General features: G+C 45.5%; 1 protein-coding gene across 2 annotated transcripts in view; it reads right to left on the bottom strand.

Moving 5' to 3' along the window:
- MAGI3 (membrane associated guanylate kinase, WW and PDZ domain containing 3) overlaps positions 1 to 18,021 on the bottom strand; it is a 74,733-nt gene extending 56,712 nt beyond the window's left edge. For both annotated transcript variants that reach the window (XM_075174237.1, XM_075174239.1), the window contains exon 1: positions 17,658 to 18,021. In XM_075174237.1, coding sequence (XP_075030338.1) covers positions 17,658 to 17,979 — 322 coding nt within the window. In that variant the 5' untranslated portion in view covers positions 17,980 to 18,021. The remainder of the gene's footprint in view (positions 1 to 17,657) is intronic.
- Positions 18,022 to 19,951: the final 1,930 nt, after the last annotated feature.

Genomic DNA, 19,951 nt, shown 5'->3' with positions numbered 1-19,951 from the left:
GTGCATTCAGCTCGGGAAGCTTGCCAGTCATCGTCTTTATGCAGCTGTCTCCAAAGGCTGGACTCATTTATATCTGCTTAAAGAGCTCGCTAAATTCAAGACTGACACAGAAATGGAATTCTCATAAGAAAGCACTTCAAATAAAAAGACAGCTTTGAAGGCAAGGCCAAATCCAATTTCTGTTCTCAATTCAAAATCAATCAGAAAGCAGCTATGGATGTACACCCCAACAGGAAAACCCAAACTGACAGCACGGTAGTTTTTTCCTGTATTTATTGCATCATTCCCTTTTCTGTCATCCTTGTCCGACCGTATAGGTTCTACAGTAATCTCTCTGAAATGCTTTACTATCGCCAGAGCACAGCATTTCGCAGAGCAGATATTTCTGTTACCTACGGTAGACACTTCTTATTAAAATGCTTCCTTTCTCCTTGCTCCCAGGACACACACATGAACCTGAAGGTTAGAGTTTTAAAAGGTTACCTTTTCCATTTGAATACAAGTATATCATATAGAATATCATATACACGGCCAGTCTCAGTCATTCTTTCAAACAGAACTTCCATATAAGTTGATTTTATATATATCTCAACTTACCAATATAATAAAACATACAGCTAGATGATCACCTATGATCACAAGAATTCCATCAAGCAATTCTGACAGCAGGTCCCAACAATCATCGTCTCACAAAACTGTGACTGGAATGTAGTCAAGATCCTTCCTAATTTTACTTGTCATGTCGAGCCAGAATCAGGTAGCAGTTACATAGTTAGCACTTGATTGTTACTAAGCAAAACCATTTAAATTCCAAAATTCACCGTTCAGTCCCCATTGGCAGCTATACAGAAACAGCAAAGAAAAGAAAGCAGGCATCTTGCTGCTCAAATAAATAATGCGATGAAACAGAGATTAGCTTGTCTTTATCTGCCAACTTAAATTCTTATTAAGAGACTAACGGGGCTTTCCTGAAGGCACTGTCAGAACAAGCAGGTGAAAGCAATGCTGCGGGTATTTGGTAGGAAGCACATCAATATCTGCCCAGAAAGCTCGGCCCTGTGCGCTGTGCGCAGCGGGAGGGTTTAGTGTGCCAGGAGGAGTATTACTGGAAAGGGGCAACTGCATAATTTGTTACTGTAAAAAAACAACGCGTGTCCAACATGCAGGCTAAGAATAGATTTTGAAGACAGAATTTCAAATATCCTCTGCTTCTAAATTTATTTTGCAGTGTTTGCAGTAGCACTGAGGTCCAGCTAAGTCCGCAGGCATCACTCGAATTTCCTGCATTTGAATCAGATGCACACTGTTACTTCAAAAAGCAGATTTTATTTTTATCTCCACATATTTGTTAAATATAAGAAAAGCCTCACACTTTGCATTTAAAACTTGTATTTCCAGGTAACAACGAACACTAAATCTTTCCAGATCACTGCAAGCAGCCTGAAGAAAGGGTCCAGTTCTCATGTCCCGATTTCAAATTCTTTAGATAAGATAGAAAGTTCTGTCAAATAACTGGGGTTTTTTGAAAACATGAGAGGTTTTTCTTTGCTAGTTCCTTAATACGCAACATCTCTGCAACACACCAGGAAAAGCCACGGACCTCTTAAGAACATAGCTCAATTAGAAAAAAAAAAACAAACAGATGTATTTGCCAAGAGGCAATAAATAAGGATTTCAGAACAACAAATTTTATGCCCTCCGAAGGTGATTCAACAAAGCAGAAATTGATTTAAGTCCTCTTTCTCTTTGCTGCATTTCACCCAGTATAAGAAAAAACAGTCCACAGAAAGAACTTCCTCAGGTAAAAACCCTTTTACTATTCCTACAGCATGACACTTCACATTACATGTCAGAGTTTGATGCCTGAATGGAAGAGTATCCTATTTTTAGTAGACTTTTAACTGAGAGAAAAAGCAGAGAATAGTTGGTAGTTTCTGAATACTTCAAAACTTCCCTGAGGAAATACTACACGCGCTTGTGTACAAATACAGGCCGATAAAAAGGTTAACGAAGACCCCAGGATCCCGTCCTCGGGGCCACCACCGCGCCCAGAAGGACCACCGCAGCCTGATGAAAACGATGCCGTTTTAAGCAGTGTTCAGCACCACAGTTTGAACAGTAGCCCATCCACAAAGCAATTTCCACGTCCATTCTGTGTTCCCTCCCGCTTCAAAGGCCAGAGAAAGCCGATACCCTCCTGCTTCCGAACAGACACACCTGTCTCCCCATTTTTTTTGTTACGGAATTTGTGCTAAAATCAGACTGTTGCATGGCCAAAGCTTATTAAATTTATGCAAATCACAGCACAGTAAGAGTGTTCTCCAGTCTCCAGAGTTCCAATTCTCAGTATTTGGGATAAGGAACCGTTTGAATAGCACAAACGCTTCCGATGCTTCTTCAAAAAGCAACTGACAGTTCTGATGGCGGACAGCTAATTACGGGAAAACAGCTTCAAATTAAGAACTGTGCAAATCACTTATCTACGCTTATGTTTAAAAAATGTGCTAAGAACATTGTTTCAACAATACAAATACTTGTGATTTACAAATATTTGTAATCGCAGGTTCAAATCCCAAGTTGAACGTGCCACCAAACCCAGGGCAGACCCTGGCACCGACAAGGACTCACCAACACCCACCGACAGGGAGACACCAAACGCCGACCGAGCTGCGACCACGGGGCATCTCACCCGCTCTCTGATCTGCCTCGGAATACCCTTAAACTTCACTCTCCACCGAGACAAGTCAGCCTGAACGACACCCAGAACGGCGCCTGCGACTGCACTGAGCTTATGGGTGGACACTATTCTTTACACTCCTCTTTGCACCACGGAGGGCCCTGGGGCAGGAGACAAGCAGCCACCACACTCTCACTGCCTTCTGCAAGTTATTTACTACGGTAGAAAGATTAATATGGGAGATTCCTATTAATAAGGCTATTCAGCTACCAAAATTAAGTGACAGTGAAGTATTTTCAGCGCAGTACCTTACAGCTGAGCTGACAAATGTACCTTTTTCCCCTTACGTTACTCAATTCCGCAGCGACAAAGCGGCAAGAGATTTAGAGATTTATGCTCTAAACGCAAACCTCATTTTGAATCCGTACACTTTACATAGGGGTTAGAACAGATGTCCTTGGCTAAGGAAGACCCACATATTCTGAAATATTTTGCAGAACAGAGCAGAACAATAAGCAGAAGATATAATACACAGTAGGGCGTAAACAACATTCACTCCACTGCAATTATTTGCTATTTTGATGAACATAAAGCGCCCTGCCCTAATGAATTCATTTAAGTACTAGCAGCATCTCCTAATGGGCATTAATTAAACTTTTCCAGCATCTCTACCTTCACCAGAGAAAAGTAATTACTCACTGCTGTCCTACAGAGAGGGAAATAAAATCCACAGGATTAGGTTTTTTTATATTGAGTAAGTAGGGCAGATAGGAAAGCCTGCAATTTAGAGGCAAGTTGCTGCAGTTCGTAATTCCATGACATGAGCAATACTTCAGGCCTTGCATTGAATAAAACGGTTTTCCTGCTGCCTATAAATAAGCCACAAAACAGGTTTTAATAGTAGTACACAGGTCTGTCAATGACGTAACTATTTGTCTTTTTCAAAATTCCTAGGAGGACACAGCATAAACCAGTTAGCTGTTACCTCAGCTATTCGATATAGTTTAACGACCAGCTGCATATACATATCAACACTTCATACCTTATCTATCAGTGAATACATTTAAAAATATTTTTATTCATAAATATGACATATTAATGCTTCTATAATAAGCCATTTTAAAAGTACGTGCATGAGTGGCATCTGAAGATGTCAGCGATCTAGAATAACGGACAACAACTCTTATTTATTCATACAAAATTGTTTTATACAATAGGGACCAACTCTCAATATGAAATAAAACCACAGCAATTTTGTCTTGAAACTTATGTCCTTAGCATTTTTTGTCATATACCAAACACAACGCATTAAAGTTCACATTACAAACACTATCTGCCAAGGAAACACTATCAACTTGAAGCAAAGCCAAGGCAATAAATATTTCAAAATATTGCTCAGCAATGGAATACCATACTTGATTACTTATTGGTACTTCCACTCGATGGTATCCACTTAGTACCAGTACTAAGCAGTTTTCACAAACAAGTTCTCCCTGCACCAAAGCATTTATAATCTAATCTCACTGCAAAGAAGATTAGTGAAATTACTGAGCGATAATAGTTTCAGCAACAGAGGTAAAAATACTTTCCTGGCACTTTTGGTCAGCTGATTTTTGAGGAATTCTTTAGACCAATAAAGGACGAAACAAGCCATTAAACATCATTCCCCAGGATTAACATAGGGCTCTGCCTCTCTCTTACGTAACAGGATTCTAAAATTCCCCTCAAGTACATGCATTAGGAGGAAATCATTTCTACAAACCTAAAACTTCAGGGCTTAGTTATTTCCTGATAGTTCTGTGGTTTTAGAGCAAATAAACTGGATGATAATCCTCTTGCATTTAATGAGTAGTACCAGCAAACTCTGCTTCTGTCTATTGCAAGAAGGTCACGGTAAACTTGGCATACAACCAAAACAAAGTTGCATATACTGGCAATGAAATCTTAAAGAGAGGGCAAGGCTTAAGCAGTTTGGGTGGTGTTGTGGTTGTCTATTTGAGCAAAAAATGTGTAAAAATGATTTAAAAATCCACCTATATCCTTAGCTTTTTTCATACATACCACATGGCGCAGGAGGGAAATACTTAATCAGCACGTTGACTTATACCGAGTTCAAAAAATTTGCCAGTGGCTTTATATTTTGTTTTTTAATAATGTATGCGAGTTATTTCTTCTTTTCCTGATGTGCATCTCCGTATTTAGCTGCAGGATAAAGCTGGTAGGCCACCAGCTGCGCAAACATAAGAAACCTGCCAAACAGAATAGACCAGCCCTCATTTCTACTTCAGTTACACTTTTGTTGTGATCTTCCAAAAAGTCTTGCACGGAAAAGGAAAACTTCTATCAAGACAGGCACTTCTGCTTTTTGTTTTGATTTGTTTTTAAGAGAGCGATTTTCCTACCCAGACTCACCAAGCTTTATGCTCGACACCACTCCCCTGCTACGTGCTGCATTTTTCAGAATCGAAAATGCATGTCCAAGACACTATGCACATTACTTTTTCCTAAAGATTGGCTACAACTACAGCAACTATTTAAGAGATACAATACTTTTTAAAGAGGCTTTCTTTACTAAATTAAACAGCAAACCACCAAGTCATCCAAAGATTATATACACTTCATTTCATTATCTTTAAGTTAACATTGTTAAAAACATCACACAAAACAAAGGCACAAAGTTGCGTATCAGTTGCTTTATCTATTTCTTTATAACTTTTACTACCACCACAGGAATTTTATTTTCAATGACTTACGAGACTAATTTCTTTATGCTTAAGCACTGAATCAGATACATTTTTTCTTAGGATATGAAGAATTAAAACTGGTTTAACTATTTGGATTCACCCAGCCGCCTGGTTTCATGAGTTAAGAAAGAGGTATTTGCAGACAGTCTAAGACTTACTCAACTGCAGATCAAATACCTTAGGCCATATTTTAAATTCCTTTCTGGGAACCTTCTTGGTCAGTCACCGGAGGCTGCACTGCGCTGTTAGACACCCCGCAGCAGTGGGTCTCAGCTTGCGGCCATTGAAGACTGAGATCCTGAATGACTCCCATGGTGTTCACGAAACATTTAAGAGTACACAGATTAAAAACGGGCTTAACTTTGCCACCCAAGACTTGGTGACGCTGGAAAATTCAGACAAACAAGTTGAAAGTTACTGCTCTAGAGCATAAAACACTTTCTACCCTAACAATATTTCTCCACTAACAACTTAATTTGATAAACTACATAACTGTATCAAACAGTAATTAAGCAGCCACTTCAGATGGAATTTTCTCTCTTATCTGTTCTTTCATCAACATGAAAGGAGTTTTTTTTAAACGTGTTTCTTCTAGCTAAGCACAAAACCGGTGCACGTGCCACGGTGCACCACTCCCACCTTGGTCGGGGGATCTGCTGCGGTAGCGCTCCCCCGGCACTCCCGACCTGCCAGCACCCAGCGTCGGCACCGAGCAGGACCCTGCGGGCACAGGGAGCTGCTTCTTACCCCGCCACAATCGCGACGCAGCATTTCCGCATCGAAGCTCAGCGCTCGCGCTCCGGCTCAGCCAGCCGCAAGCCGCGGAAGAGCATGCTGACAGACCTGCACCTTCCCCGAGCCGAGGGGAAGGGGGATCCAAGAAGATGGCCTGATGCCATGGCCAGAGAGGACTCCGGAAGAAATCGGCAACCTTGGACTCCCAGAGGCAAAGCCCGAGGCTGGTCACAGCACTTCCCCTTTCCCCCATACCAGCACACCCGATTTTGCCCGCCGAGCATGCAAGAGCTGACGAACCCTTTCAAAGGGCAAACAGATGAATCCTGGCAAAATGGTTCCCAAATCGCAAGCTACGTCCTCACCTGCATGCTAAAACAGTCCTTAACAGAAGAGACACGATTGGAACCCCAAAACATAATACTGAACATTGAATTGCTCTCAAAATACAACTGCAAAACAATCCCAGTCCAAGGGAAATTAATTCCTCCCTAAATGTTTTATCAAAAAAACCTCTGGCAAAGGCAGCAAGGGCATTTCAGTAGAAACTCAGCACTAAACGCATTCCTTTATATTCTCTACATTCAAAGCTTGATATACAGGCTAAACCACCAAGTATCGATGGTTATTTTTCAGAGCAATTTCTGGCAGATGACTGCACAGATCTCCCAACTTGGATTTTTAAAATTCAAAATGGCCTTCGGTGTTCTTCACAGCTCAGAGAAACTGGCCGATGATGTATACCTCAAACTGCATTTGATTACCAGCAGGTAGGTAACACTAGCACATACCAACCATTCATTTTTATTTCTAAGATATGAGATCTTTATTCATATTTGCACTACAAAGGAGTGAAACGTCTAATGGCCAGGCCTAAAAATGTGTGTGGGTTTTTAGTGCAGTGGGTGAGGAAGGGAGCTTGGTTTTTCCTTTAAATGACTGCGATGTTTAGTTTATGATGTATCTTGAGTTGAAAAACTTCTGAAAGTGTCTTTACGTAAACCCGTAATGGTCTGCAGACAGCTACTGAATGTTGTAAATCTGCAAGCCAAGAATTCAAGGTGGAGTAAACATCACCCTGATTTACACCTTCCAGGTGCCTGAATGATTGTTTTCAAGAAAAACGGTTCCTTTAAAAAAAAAATTTCTAATTTCCGACTCTTTATTTCCTATTGTTAATAAGCTTCATAAATCAACCCTGGAAACACCCAGGTTGTCTCTCACATCTGTAGTTACCTCCTCTGTCGCAACGTTTGCGGCAGCCCTTGAGCAGTCATCCCGCGCCACGGCGGCAGCCCTGCAGCACACCGCGCTGGACACGGCGCGGGCGCAGCCGGATGCCCCTGCCCAGCAGGACAGCTTGCTGCCCCCGTGTCGAACGTCACACCTGAGCAGCTGGGAGGCACGTTAGAGCCCAGAAGTGACCAATGTGCCCTGCAAAGCAAACCTTTCAGGCTCCACCGGGCCAGACTCTGCCGAACAGGCCGCCTGCCCGGGGGGTGCAGCCCTCCCCAGGCGTGCAGCCCACGCACGCTCCATGCGCCAGCCACGAGTGCCCAGCGGCTGCAAGGAGGCCCCGGGCCCTCCGCTGCAACAGGGAGCTCCTTCAAAGGCGTCTGTGCCAAGCTTGTCCTCACACCCTGTCTCAGACCATCACGCTCTTCAGCCCCGAACAGATATACAAATATATCTATTTATAGTCCAACAAAGGAAGGATGGGAGCATTGCCATGATCCAGCTTCCTGAGAAGCCCAGGTGACATCCAGCAGTATATGAACATTCAGGGCTGTAGGGGTTTCTGGGCGACTTTGATGGAAATTTCTATAGTCCCCCCATGACATTTACACAGCCAAAAGCAGACAGGCTCCCATCTCAGCTGGGCGCACTTGGAGGGGACAAGCTTCACCCAGGCAGAGGCGTCCGTAGGTGCGGGGCCTCCACAGGCTGCTACAGCTCCCACTCAGCCAACAAAAAGATAGTTTTAAATAACACCCAGCACAGGAGGGAAGTGTTCCCATGTCTTCAGTTTGAAGGTATACTGGGACCAAATTAGAAAAAACTGAACATCTGTGCCTTCCCGCACACAGTTATTAATTAGCATGTACCAGTCACTAGAATAATAAGCATTACGAGGCAAAGCTCAATTACTGAACCTTGTTGAACCCGACACCAGGGACTGCCCCTTGCACCTTACATGCCTGAAGACGCATTTCCTTCTATTAGGCATTATCTGCTGTGGGTTACAGCCTCGTCCTTGTGCTGTAAGAAAAGGAGCAACAAACTCCTAATCCTGCTCTTTTGTACTGTTATTGCATGTTCCCATTCCTCATACTTATTTCCTTTGTGTTGTAATTTCACCTTTCTGTGTCTCACTGCACAAGAGTTTTTCCAGGCTGGTGATCTCTTTGCATCTCCTCTACTTCTGTCTCTTTGAGATAAGGTGAGCAGTCATCCTCAAAGTACTCCCTAACATTATTTGCAGAAGTCGGCAAGACCAGCTTGTGACTTGCAGCTCCCACGTTCCTTGCTGGATCCGACCTGCCCGGCACGTGTCGGCTCAGGCACCTGTGCTGCAGCAGAGACAAGGTGATGTTACCGCCTTCTTCTACACACCCAGTGCCAGAGATGGTCCTGGATGGTCCCAGCCTCACCAAACAAACATTTTTGTACAAGTGCAATGCAACTATTGTTGTAGTCAGATTTTGGGTTAGGTTCTCACATTAGGGCAATACTAGTCTGGATTTGTAAGAATGCATGTACTCTATTTCCAAATGCAGTGGATTTAAGAAGAGACAATTTTAGTAACAGATCATTCACACAATCACATTAACCTTGTTGATTGCCTTTACCACCTTTTTGAAAGAATACTTCATTATCATGCAGATGGAAATAATGCATTTCTAGACACCAAAACCCAGAATACTTCTGATGTTTATATAGCATCCAAAATCCATATTCATAAGACACCAGCTGTTAGTCTGATTGTATTTATTATCAAAAGTCAGTAATGAAATGGCACTGAAGTAGAACACAATAAGAATCAATATTCAAGTGTACCATGATCTGACAGAGCTAGAATTCAAGCTTTACATTTTTATACAGGTAACTGAAGAGATATGGCAATCCAGAGCTTAAAGGAATTAACTTTTTATTCTTATCTCAGGAAAGTAATTTACAATGGATCAAGCTATACAAACTAGACTACTATTCAGCAAGTGAAGAGTGACACAGGATGGATAGTAAACACTGGTGATTTTCATTTGAAAAAGTTACATTCAACAGAGAGCAACCATTCATGAAAAATTACAGGCTTGAGAAACATACACATTGGAAAGTAGCTTTAAGCAAGCATTTTTAAAGGTAGCTATGAAAACACGCTTTAAAAGCTCACTGTCAGAGAAAGCCCAGAGTTATGCCTAACAACCTTGGTGTGCTTTGCAAATGAAGTAACATTTCCACATAAGATCACTACTGTAACACGTTGCATTTGCGTATGACAAAAAAAAGCACAGTGACATAAGGTTGAACAAAAGACTGCTACGATTGTATTCCATATTGAAAGCTACACCTAAACTAATCACAGAACATGGCTATGTGCAACCACCTGTATCTGCATCTTAAACAGCAGCACTGAGGGACAGTTTGTACATAGGTTTTAACAGCCAGTATGCAAAAATTAACATAAACCCCAGCAGCCCTTGACTTGCTGCACCCATAGTGGTAATCCCCTTTTCTCCATTAGTGCCTCTACAGTCTCCTTGACCACACTGACAAACACCCTTCCCGGGGTACTGCCTTTTCACCAGAAGTATATGCTCTTGCTTTTAAAACTGATTAGCTTGGAAGCCAGCCCATCGTATTCAACTACTGCTGGTATGTCACCTGGGAGCAGCTCCTGTTCCCACTGTGACCCGCTGAGGGCCCAAAAAAAGATTAATTTAACAGAGATTCAAATACCAATTAGCAGCTGAGAGATAATTACTTAGGATTCTGGTTTCAATGATGGTATAACAGATCAATACAAGTCAGCTGCCTTCCTACTGCATTTTCCCCTCACCTTCTGTTCAGCAGAACTAAATAAGGAATTTACTCTCAAATACAAAGAGCTCGTATTTTTCTTAATCCAAATCTAGTACTCTCAGGAATACTATTGCTTCAAAGAAAATTGTTCCCATTTAGGGAACAAGATGTGATTTAACTAATAGCCCATGAATGCAACAAGATATTTCTTAAAAGGAAGCATCATGAATTGAAAACAAGAACCAGAAGAATGAATTCAAAGACCTTAAAAGAGAGCAACAATCAAAACCACAGTAATTTTTTCAGCTGCCATTTTGAATGCACAATCCTTGTTATATTTTAAGATTTTTTTAAGAATTATCAGCTGAAAAATATCTTGAAGCAGATGTTCCAACAATAAAGGAGCACAGTGCTTAGCAAGTTATACAAGCACAACTTGTTTACTTCAGGAATTTTCTAAAAAGACAGTTTAGTTTTAAAGTGTATTTTTTTTACAAAAGCAAAATGAAAATTCTTTAAAAAAAATTAAGGAAATTGTATCTTCTGAAAGTGATAAAGACCAGCCATTTTCTACAACTGACTAGCATTTCATTAAAGCCATGCAAGAATTCAAGAGCAATACCCAGACAAAAATTATGAAGATGAAATCTGCTGTTGAAATCATGGCTTCTAATAAAGGTTCACGTTTATTTCATTCTTGGCTTCATTCACACAGAAGAGAGCCTCCTGCCATTGCAGAGTAGTGGCAAAATTACAGTTTCAAGGATTTTGAACAAGTTCTATGGTGGCATGTAAACCTAAGCTTTTTCTTTTTCTTTAATAGGAAAGCAACATAAACATGCAAGAATTTCAATCAAAACTGTCTACCTGAATGAGAAAATTTCCTTCCAGGAATAACTGGAATACAAGTGATCAGTCAGTCCTAGTGAAAATCTCATTCCCCTAAAGCAGGGGACATGGACACAAAGGAGGTGGGTTTGGAGAACACCAACTGCACCTCCTGCTCTGCCACCAGCTCCAGGTACACGCTGGCCTTACTCTGCACTATTCTACTGGGTCTCTCCTGAGAGACATCAACGATTGGTACAGGGAAGAGAATGGCTCTCCTGCAGGGAACAAAAAAGTACAAATTAAAACCATGGTGTTAAGCAGCACAGTAGCAAAAGCCACATGAGGCCTCGTTATCATTTGAAACTAACACGCCAAGAAAGAATAGAATAATTAGAGCGCGTTTATGGTGAAATCATTAACACAGTAATATCGCAGTAAAATTTAAACAAAGGAATATGTGAAAGGGAAAGGCAGTACATTCTATGCCAAGAATAATATGTTTATATAAGGATGAATATGAGAAACAAGATTACAAATTACATGCACAAACTAATACCCATCCCTTGGCAAGCGCTTGATAGTCCTCTGCATCCACACTTCTGAGATGCAAGCTAATAGCTTTTCGTGCAAGGTGGCTCTCTCAAACTGCGATAGGACACATCATTGCTACTGCCAATGCTTTAGAGAAATGACAGCCTCCAGCAGAAAGCATTTCTTGTTCAGCTTTCTTTTTCAAGACTGCACATCTGTCTTCTGCCCAGTTTCATGAAACCGGGATACCCTACACATTCATTATAGCAGCCCTGTATGTTTTGGGCTTTTCTTGGTGTGATAAAACGAACCAACCTTTCCTTCTTTTGTATAAAAATGGATCAGTTCCCCATGCACTCTCAATCAGGGAGGGCAGCTTTCCACGCCAGCATCCAGCAGCCCCCCACCTAATGCGCATCAAGAACTGAAGGACCTGGGCTGGCTGCCTCAACTCCTCAGACTAGCAGAGTAACACATTAGTCTGTTTAATCACCGAGCTGGCCTACTGCCAGCTTCCAGAGAAACACAGAATTAGGGTAATGCCTTTCCTCCAAGAGGCAAAATTATCCTAATGTGTACTCTGATCTCTGTTTTAACACGGCACATTTAGAATTCATCTGATTTTGCGAAAACAGCCTCGGAGTGCGGCGTGCCCTCCTCTCTGCCTTAACTGCCAAACATGCAAATGTTTACCCTCACATGGAGGCTTTGTACCTATCTCAAGCACAAGAGAAAATGTAAATGAATCTTACATACTCAGCTTCAAGTATTATGTCTCAAGTGCTGAATCCTTCTCTGAGTCATTGTATTTGTCATCACCGTTTTCATTCATTCTGCTTCAGACAAGGGACCCCCATGCACAAGCCAACTTCTGAACGTTTCCATTAGCTCCTGCTGGTAATGGAGGCATTAGGGATCGATGACCGTGCCCTTTTACGGTCACGTGAGAAAATGCATCCAGCAGTAAGTTGTACTAGATTTTGATCAGGAGAGCATTTTGGTAAGATAAGGCCTTGCTAGCTTCAAGATCCTCAAGTCCCAAGAGCATTACATGATTTAGTGAAAGATATTGACTTGAAAAAAATTAGTTTGGTACTGAGAACTTGGAGTACTACACCCACCTGTCAATCATCTCATTCTCTGTACTAATGAATCGTAATTCAAATAAAGCAATAGATCTGAAGTAGTTAGAGGTGTCATGTCGAAAGGCTGCAGACTATGGTTGAGCGCACACAAAGCAACAACATGCATCAGCTTTGGACCAGGGCATGCCATATGTATTGTAAACAGCATGAAGGACTGAAAAAATAAACACCCCGTGAGTTCTGTGGGTATGAGCTGGGAAGTCCTCCACGTGCCCCAGCTCGGAAAAAAAACATCAAAGCACGAACTGACACCTTACTGCAGGCCAGGCCATCCAGACTGGAGATAACGATAAATGCCCCAGTTGGAGCAAGAGCTCCTGCCACAACCATGAAAGTTGTGAAAGTCAGCTACGAAACAAATACATAGGAAATGAAGGTTTAATAGTTTCCGGAGCACTGAGACTATTAAAAAAAATTTAGTCTGAAGCACACTTTTTAACTTTAAATCTTGCAGCATTTTTTCATTAAATATCAGTTTTGACGCAATGGAGCCAACATACATTCTCTCGATAATCAAGGGACAAAACTATGTGCTCTGGAAGCATTTCTCAAGTAGAAGAACTACAAGACTCTGCCATTCCTTCCCAGATGCTAGTTATGTTGGTCATGAAACCATAATAATTGCCGCAGAGTAGCTGTATTCATCAAAGCTCCTTAGTTTGGAAGGAAAACACATTCCTTCCTACGTAGTATCTGGCAACTCAGGCTGCAGAAAGAGAAACTTGCAGATTATCAGTAATTTTCGTTACTTTCAGTGTGCAACCTAGTTTTGATGTATTTTGGCTACCATGCTGCTATAAAGAAAGAAGGCATTCAAAGTTAATAAGTGTTTTAGCAAGCAGGCTCGCCTGCACATACAAACATCTTTCTGGCTAAATCTGAAGGCCATATGGAACGAGTAGGTACCTTTAGAGGATGAACTTAGCACCCAAGGACAATGGATTTGACTAAAGCAAAATGCTTTAGTTTTTCCTTCATGGAAATAGAAGAACCTGCAGCAATGACAGCTAGTTACAAGGCTAACGTACTAATCCAAGTAACAGTGTACAGGGAAGGTCCTCGAGCCACATGGCAGCCATCATTTGGATGCGATTAGCTTGAAACCAGCACTTACCAAGTGTGCCTAAAATACAAATGCACTCATTATGATGAGCCAGCCTATATTAGCATGCGTGCACATACATACAAATACCATATTGCACAAAAAGCCTTATTCCTCTGTACTGCCGTTTTGCTCATCTGATCAAGATGGTGATGAATTATACAAAAATAGAGGTATAGTTATAATCTCAAACATCAACTAGAAGGAAGGGATATCTAACTTTTATTAAGACAACTCAGATCCCAGCATCAGTCCAGGTATACTGGCAGAAAGCCTGAGACCGGCCTTCTGCAGACTTTGCTACATCAGCCCCTACCGATACCGGAACTGAAGATTTTCCAGCTAGCCTGCACGCACCTGAGCCAGACCTCGTCCGAGGCACGGCTGCGGCGCCGGCAGCACTCATCCCCAGCCGTGGCACACCGGTCTTGCTCTCCGTCCTCAGCAAGTAAGGACAGAGCAAGAAAGGGAAGGACAAATTTCTTCATCAACAAAATGGTCCATCATTTGTGATGTGCAGTTAACAGATGGCGTTCAAATTAACATTCATATCTTTCAAGTGTCTTATCAAACAAGACTAAACAGCATCTTGAAATTTCCATTTTAAATTTTCTATGAGCTTGCCGTAAGTATCACAGACAGATTTTACTGCTGTCAACTAAAGCTGTTCCTGCCTTTAACGAAGGACTACATCGCTACTTGAAATAAAGCAATCCAGTCCCCCGACATGCTGTTCAAGGCCATTGGGACACCTGCACAGACCTGGAAGATGGAGCCAGCTCTTAAACACCGAGACAAGGCAACAAATTCCTTGCTGTTGTAGCAAAGACCCCTGAAGTTGGATCCCCTCAGACTTCTGTCCCAATAGCACTCAAATCCAAAGAGCCACTGGGCACACGAAGGCCTGCTGGCAGAGGCACTCCATGCCTTTCAACGTGATGGTTCACTTGAGAGAGCGCAGTTTTGACTGGAGAAAAACATGGCAAACGGGACCTTAAAACCAGTAATGCAATTAAGGGTCTCTGAGAATTCAGACATATTACGAGCGGACTACGGACCACCAGCTCCACAGCCCTCGCTCCCTTCACCACCATCGCCCGCACAGCTCCATGCGTCTTCCCGGCTGCCTTCCAAAGGTCAGCAAGTCCGGACTGCTCTGGATCACAAGGAGTGGAAGGGAAGCCAAATTCAAAGTCGCAGGTCTTCACAGAGAACGCCTTGTCAACAACTTTTCTAATTACACATACCCTAACTGGAACACTGCCACTCAGCGCTACTGTGGCAACCTTGCAAAAACACAACCAAGAAAAACAGTATGCTTTAAAATACTGTATTTAAGGACATTAAGTCTAACACAGAAAATTACTGCACAAATCATCTGATGTGGCAAATAAGCTTGTAATATGTTCCTGTATGGGAAAAACTGCTGGATCTGAAGCTTCAATTTGATTTGTTCCAAAAGTTATATAAAATCAGCATAAAAATGCTATTTCTCTTTTTACAACTCAACCCAGTGTTCAGTTTACAAGTTCTGGATGACTATGCTAAATAGTACAGGTCTTTGCAAGACTCCAGCCGTAGCTTCCTTCTGTTGAGAAAACTGTTCCTGTATTTTAACCAGTTACTAACCCACAGGAGAGTTCTGCTCTTATCTTTCCACAGCTACACAACGTTCACTCGGTGACAGCCTTATTCAAAGTCTACTGATACTTTGCTGAAAGTCTATCTGAAAATCCAGTGCACCAAAATACTTGGATTTGATTAAACCAACCAGTGAACCTTCAAAAACTAACAGACTTTCTTCTAAAAAGCAACACGCTCTCCTCATTACGTGGTATTTATTCACATGCCCAACAGTTTCATTCTTAACTACAGTTCTAACCACCTTGCTGGAATCAGAAGTCAGTCCTGTTGATCTTCTGGACCCTTTGCCCAGTGGCACCGTATCTCCCACCTCCTACCCCTTCCACGCCACTGATGATTTAAGGAACAGGCAACACATTGCTGTTTAGTACTTCGTATTTGGAACTCCTCATGAACATCATCCAGCTCTGGCCATTTTCTACTATTCATTGTATCAATTTTTTCTAAAACCTTTTCTGCCAGTTTTAACTTGACAGTTTGAGACGTGTCTCTGTTATGGAAAGTCCCAGCACAGGAATACCCCTATCTCCCTCCATAGTAAACACAAGAAATTCCTTTGATCTTCTCACTATAGCTTCATCTTCTGCAAGCTTTCTTCTTTTAAAAGAGATGTATTATTGTCTTCTATCTAAAACAATTTGTTCCTCAATTTTTTTTATCCTCTTATTTTACATTTAACTTGCAGCAGTTTGTTCTTTTCTATTTTCTTCATTCCGATGGGATTTCCAATTTTGGAAATAAAGACATCTTTCAAAGCTTACCAGGCTTCTGTAAGTGCTTTTAAGGTGTGGGTTTGTTTTTGGGTTTTTTTTCTGGTTTGTCTGGGTTTTTTTAATTTAACAGGTGATATGCATCAGGACCAACTGCACAGTCTCTATATAAAAGATGAGTTTTCGTTAGTGGTCAAATGAGGAAAATCTGATTTAAAGTATGTATTACCTAAAGTCAAATAGCAACCCAGTGGTTATGAAAGAAGTACAAGACAGGTGCTAAACAAAGAAGCTGTGTAAGAAATATTATAGACTTCAGTCATACAAATACTGATCTCATTTGGGATTCAGAGAAAAACGGTTTTACCAAAGACAGTTCCTTTATAACGCATCAAGCTCACACCTGGATTGTCTGACCAGGAAAGCGGTAAATCTGAAGCTCGTTACGCTGTGAATCATTAGCTCATGTGACTGCAGGTGCCACTATTCAGGATTAACTTGACATTTGACAGGCATGTTGATAAAGAAGATTTTACCACAATGACCTGATATCATTAGCTAATTAAAGTGTACTCAAAATAAATCCCAATCCATGGAAAAAGAACACCCAGAGTTTGTTCCCGCTGTTTGTCTTTGGCAAACTGGAAGCCAACAGGATACAGCGATGGCACTCTCGCAAGCCACGCTCCCGCCCTCCTCTGCCCTGGCCGTTTAACGCCGACCCTCCACCCGGCTTCACGAAGCAGTTCGCACGACCACCACCAAACCCTCGAGGTCTCGGTTCTTCGAGTCGCGGACCCCGAGCTCCCCGCACAGCCGCTGCCCGGCCGCCTCTGCGAGCCGCTGCCGCACACAGACCCGCCGGCGGCCAGGGACCCCCGGAGCCACCGGCACCTCCGCTCGGCCCCGTAACGCCGCCGCCCGCCCCGCCACCCGCAAAGCACCCGAATACCGCGGCGGGAAACCGAGCGGCTGCCGCCGCCCCTCGCCCCGGGGCTGCGGCCGGGTGCCGGAGCCGCCGGGCAGCGTTGCCGCCCGGCACGGCGGGGGCAGAGGCAGAGCTGGCGGCAGCGCCGGGGACCGGGCCTTCGCCCCGCCGGGACAGCGGCGCCCCCGCCCCAGGCCACCGGGACGGGCCGCGGCACCGGTGGCGGGACCGAGCCGCCGGCGCGCGGAGCCGAGCCCGCCGCCGAGGCCGGCGGTCCCCGACGGGCCGGGGGAGCGAGCGCCGCCCCGGGGCCGGGGCGGGACTCCGGGGCCCCGCGCCGCCCGCCGCCCCACGCGGCGGCGGGGCCGCCCCCTCCCCGGTCGCCCCGTTCGGCGGAGGCGCCCTCCCGCAGCCCAGGAAACTTTCCCAGCCCGGCACCCGCCCCCCGCGCCCCGCCGCGGCCCTCCCGCCGCCCCGCAGGGCGCCGGCGCGGCTGGGCCTACCCGCGGCCGGCTCGGCGGCGGCGCGGGCAGCGGCGGAGCGGGCCGCGGGTCCGGCGGGCGCGGCGCGGCCTGCGGCGGCCGGCTCACCTGGGCGCACGGTCTTGAGGCGCACGGGCTCCCTGAAGTGCCGCACGACGGCCAGCGTGTCGCGGTGCGTGAGGCCGCTGACGGGGGTGCCGTTCACCTCCAGCAGCACGTCGCCCGGCGCCGGCGCCTTGCCCGAGAGCAGCGCGGGGCCCGGCGCGCCCTCGCCGCCCGGCGGCAGGCGGCCCGCCAGGTAGGGGAACTCGCCGCGCTCGGCGCCGCCGCGCAGGAGGTCGGGGTCGGGGCCCGCCGGGCCGCCCCAGGACACCACGCACTCCTGCACCTTGCTCAGCCAGTGCCGCTTCTTCCGCAGCGTCTTGGACATGCCGCTCCACGGGGCGCCGCTGCCCGCCCCGCGCCGCCGCTCCCTCCCCGGCCGCGGCTGCCGCCCGACTGCCGCCCCGCCGCGGCGGCGCCCCGCCCGCCCGGCCCCGCCACGCCCCGCCGCGCGCGCCCCCGGGCCCCGGCCCCGCCCCCGCCGCGCGCTCCCGGCCCCGCCACGCCCCCGCCGCGCCCCGCCGGCCGCGCTGGCCGCGCCCCCCGGCCGCCGCGCCGCCGGCCCCCCGGGGCGGGGCTTGTGCCGTCACGGGCAGCGCGGCGGGCAGGCCGGGCCTCGTCCGCCCCCGGCCGTGGTGGGCGCCTGGGCCCCGGCCCCGCCAGGGCCCCCCCGGGGCCGTGCCGCGGGGTGGGTGTGGCCCCCTTGGCCAGAAACAGCCCCTCAGCCAGCGCCCGCCTCAGGCAGGCTCTCCCGTCAGTCAGGAGCTGGCTTCAGCCGGGGTCTCTCCTCAGCGAGGGGCCCCGCTCAGCCAGCGCCCGCCTCAGGCAGGCTCTCCCGTCAGTCAGGAGCTGGCTTCAGCCGGGGTCTCTCCTCAGCGAGGGGCCCCCCTCACCAGCGCCCGCCTCAGGCAGGATCTCGCCTCAGCCAGGGCCCGCCGCGGCCTGGCCGGACTGTGCGGTGTGGCAGCGGTTTGGAGACCCTTCCCCTCTGCCGTTCCGCGGGTACCTCCCCGCGTCAGCCCCGGTGCTTCATACCGCCCTTCGGTCGGTGCTGAAGCGGGCTGTGCATGCATCTCTCTCCCAGCTACCTTTCATATTTGCATTCACTGCCTGCACAACTACACAGGTGCAGAATGCCACCCTGCATGTGGCCGCCATCGCTGGAGCCAGCTGGTTCAAAGCTGACTTGAGCACGTTGGTCCAAAGCAGAGGTCAAAACGATGGTTACAATTTAGATATACCCGTGAAGACATTTTTTCGACTGGAAAACATAGCTCCAGTGTGTTTTCTCTTCACACGAGCTTTTTTATTTAGCTGTGTATCAAAGGTTTCAGCGTAGCAATTGGCCCATGCCAGGTACGAATTACACGCCAGGTACGTGCTATGAAAATCACGGCATTTGGAAGCATAGCACAGCTGTTTAACAAATGAAACACTAAAAACTACTAACCACAGGAAAGTTCGTTCAAAATTAATTTCACCACTGTAAAAGCTGAAAATTAATACTTTGAAAGCTTTATGGTTCAAATTGCAAATTTCTCTGGACAGTCCTTTTAAATTGTTTTTCTCTTACTCAGAAGCCGAATTTCCGCTGCAAATCTTTTTTGACATCTACAACGTTTTAGGAGTGTCTTGAAGGCTCCAGCTGCGCCCTGTGGGCTGAAGTCCTTGCTGAGCAGTGGGGCTGCATTAAAACCCGAGTCCTGAGAAGGTGTAGCATTGCCATTGTTTGCAAATAAAGAGGTGTGACTGCATAACTCAAATACTACTTTCCTTTCCATAGGAGGAAATGAAGAAGCCGGTATCTGCAGAGTCCAAAGAATGTTTGCTGAGTTGTAAAACAAGGGATTTTTGTTTCCATTGCTGTGTCCCTGTGTTCACCTCAGTTTTCACAACAGAGCACATTAGAAGTATCACATTTCAACACAGACTGTTTTGCAATGGTAAATAGCAGCAAGTGGTTAATTTCTGCGTAGTACAGAAACCACTAAGAAACCTGCTCATAACAAATACCAGTAACTTCTGCTACAAGATATTTTCCAGTTCTTACAGATTCCTCTACCTTTAAGGCCTGTTAGTCTATGACTGACATAGTAGCTATTACCAAAAGCAAGAATGCTTCCAAAGAAGTTAGAAGAACGCCAGTCTTATAATAAAGCCATGCTTGCTGGGGTAAAACAATGTAATCTAAACTTGTTTGGGGACATTAACCAAATGCTCCCAGTACATCTGAGGTGTCATGCCTCCGGCATTAATGGAGTAGCAGCAAGCGCAGGTTTAGCTCATTGTGTTCGGTGCTA

The sequence above is a fragment of the Calonectris borealis genome, chromosome 26 (genome assembly GCF_964195595.1).
Source record: "Calonectris borealis chromosome 26, bCalBor7.hap1.2, whole genome shotgun sequence".
In the NCBI taxonomy this organism is placed as follows: Eukaryota; Metazoa; Chordata; class Aves; order Procellariiformes; family Procellariidae; genus Calonectris; species Calonectris borealis.
This window is presented reverse-complemented; position numbering and strand designations above follow the sequence as displayed.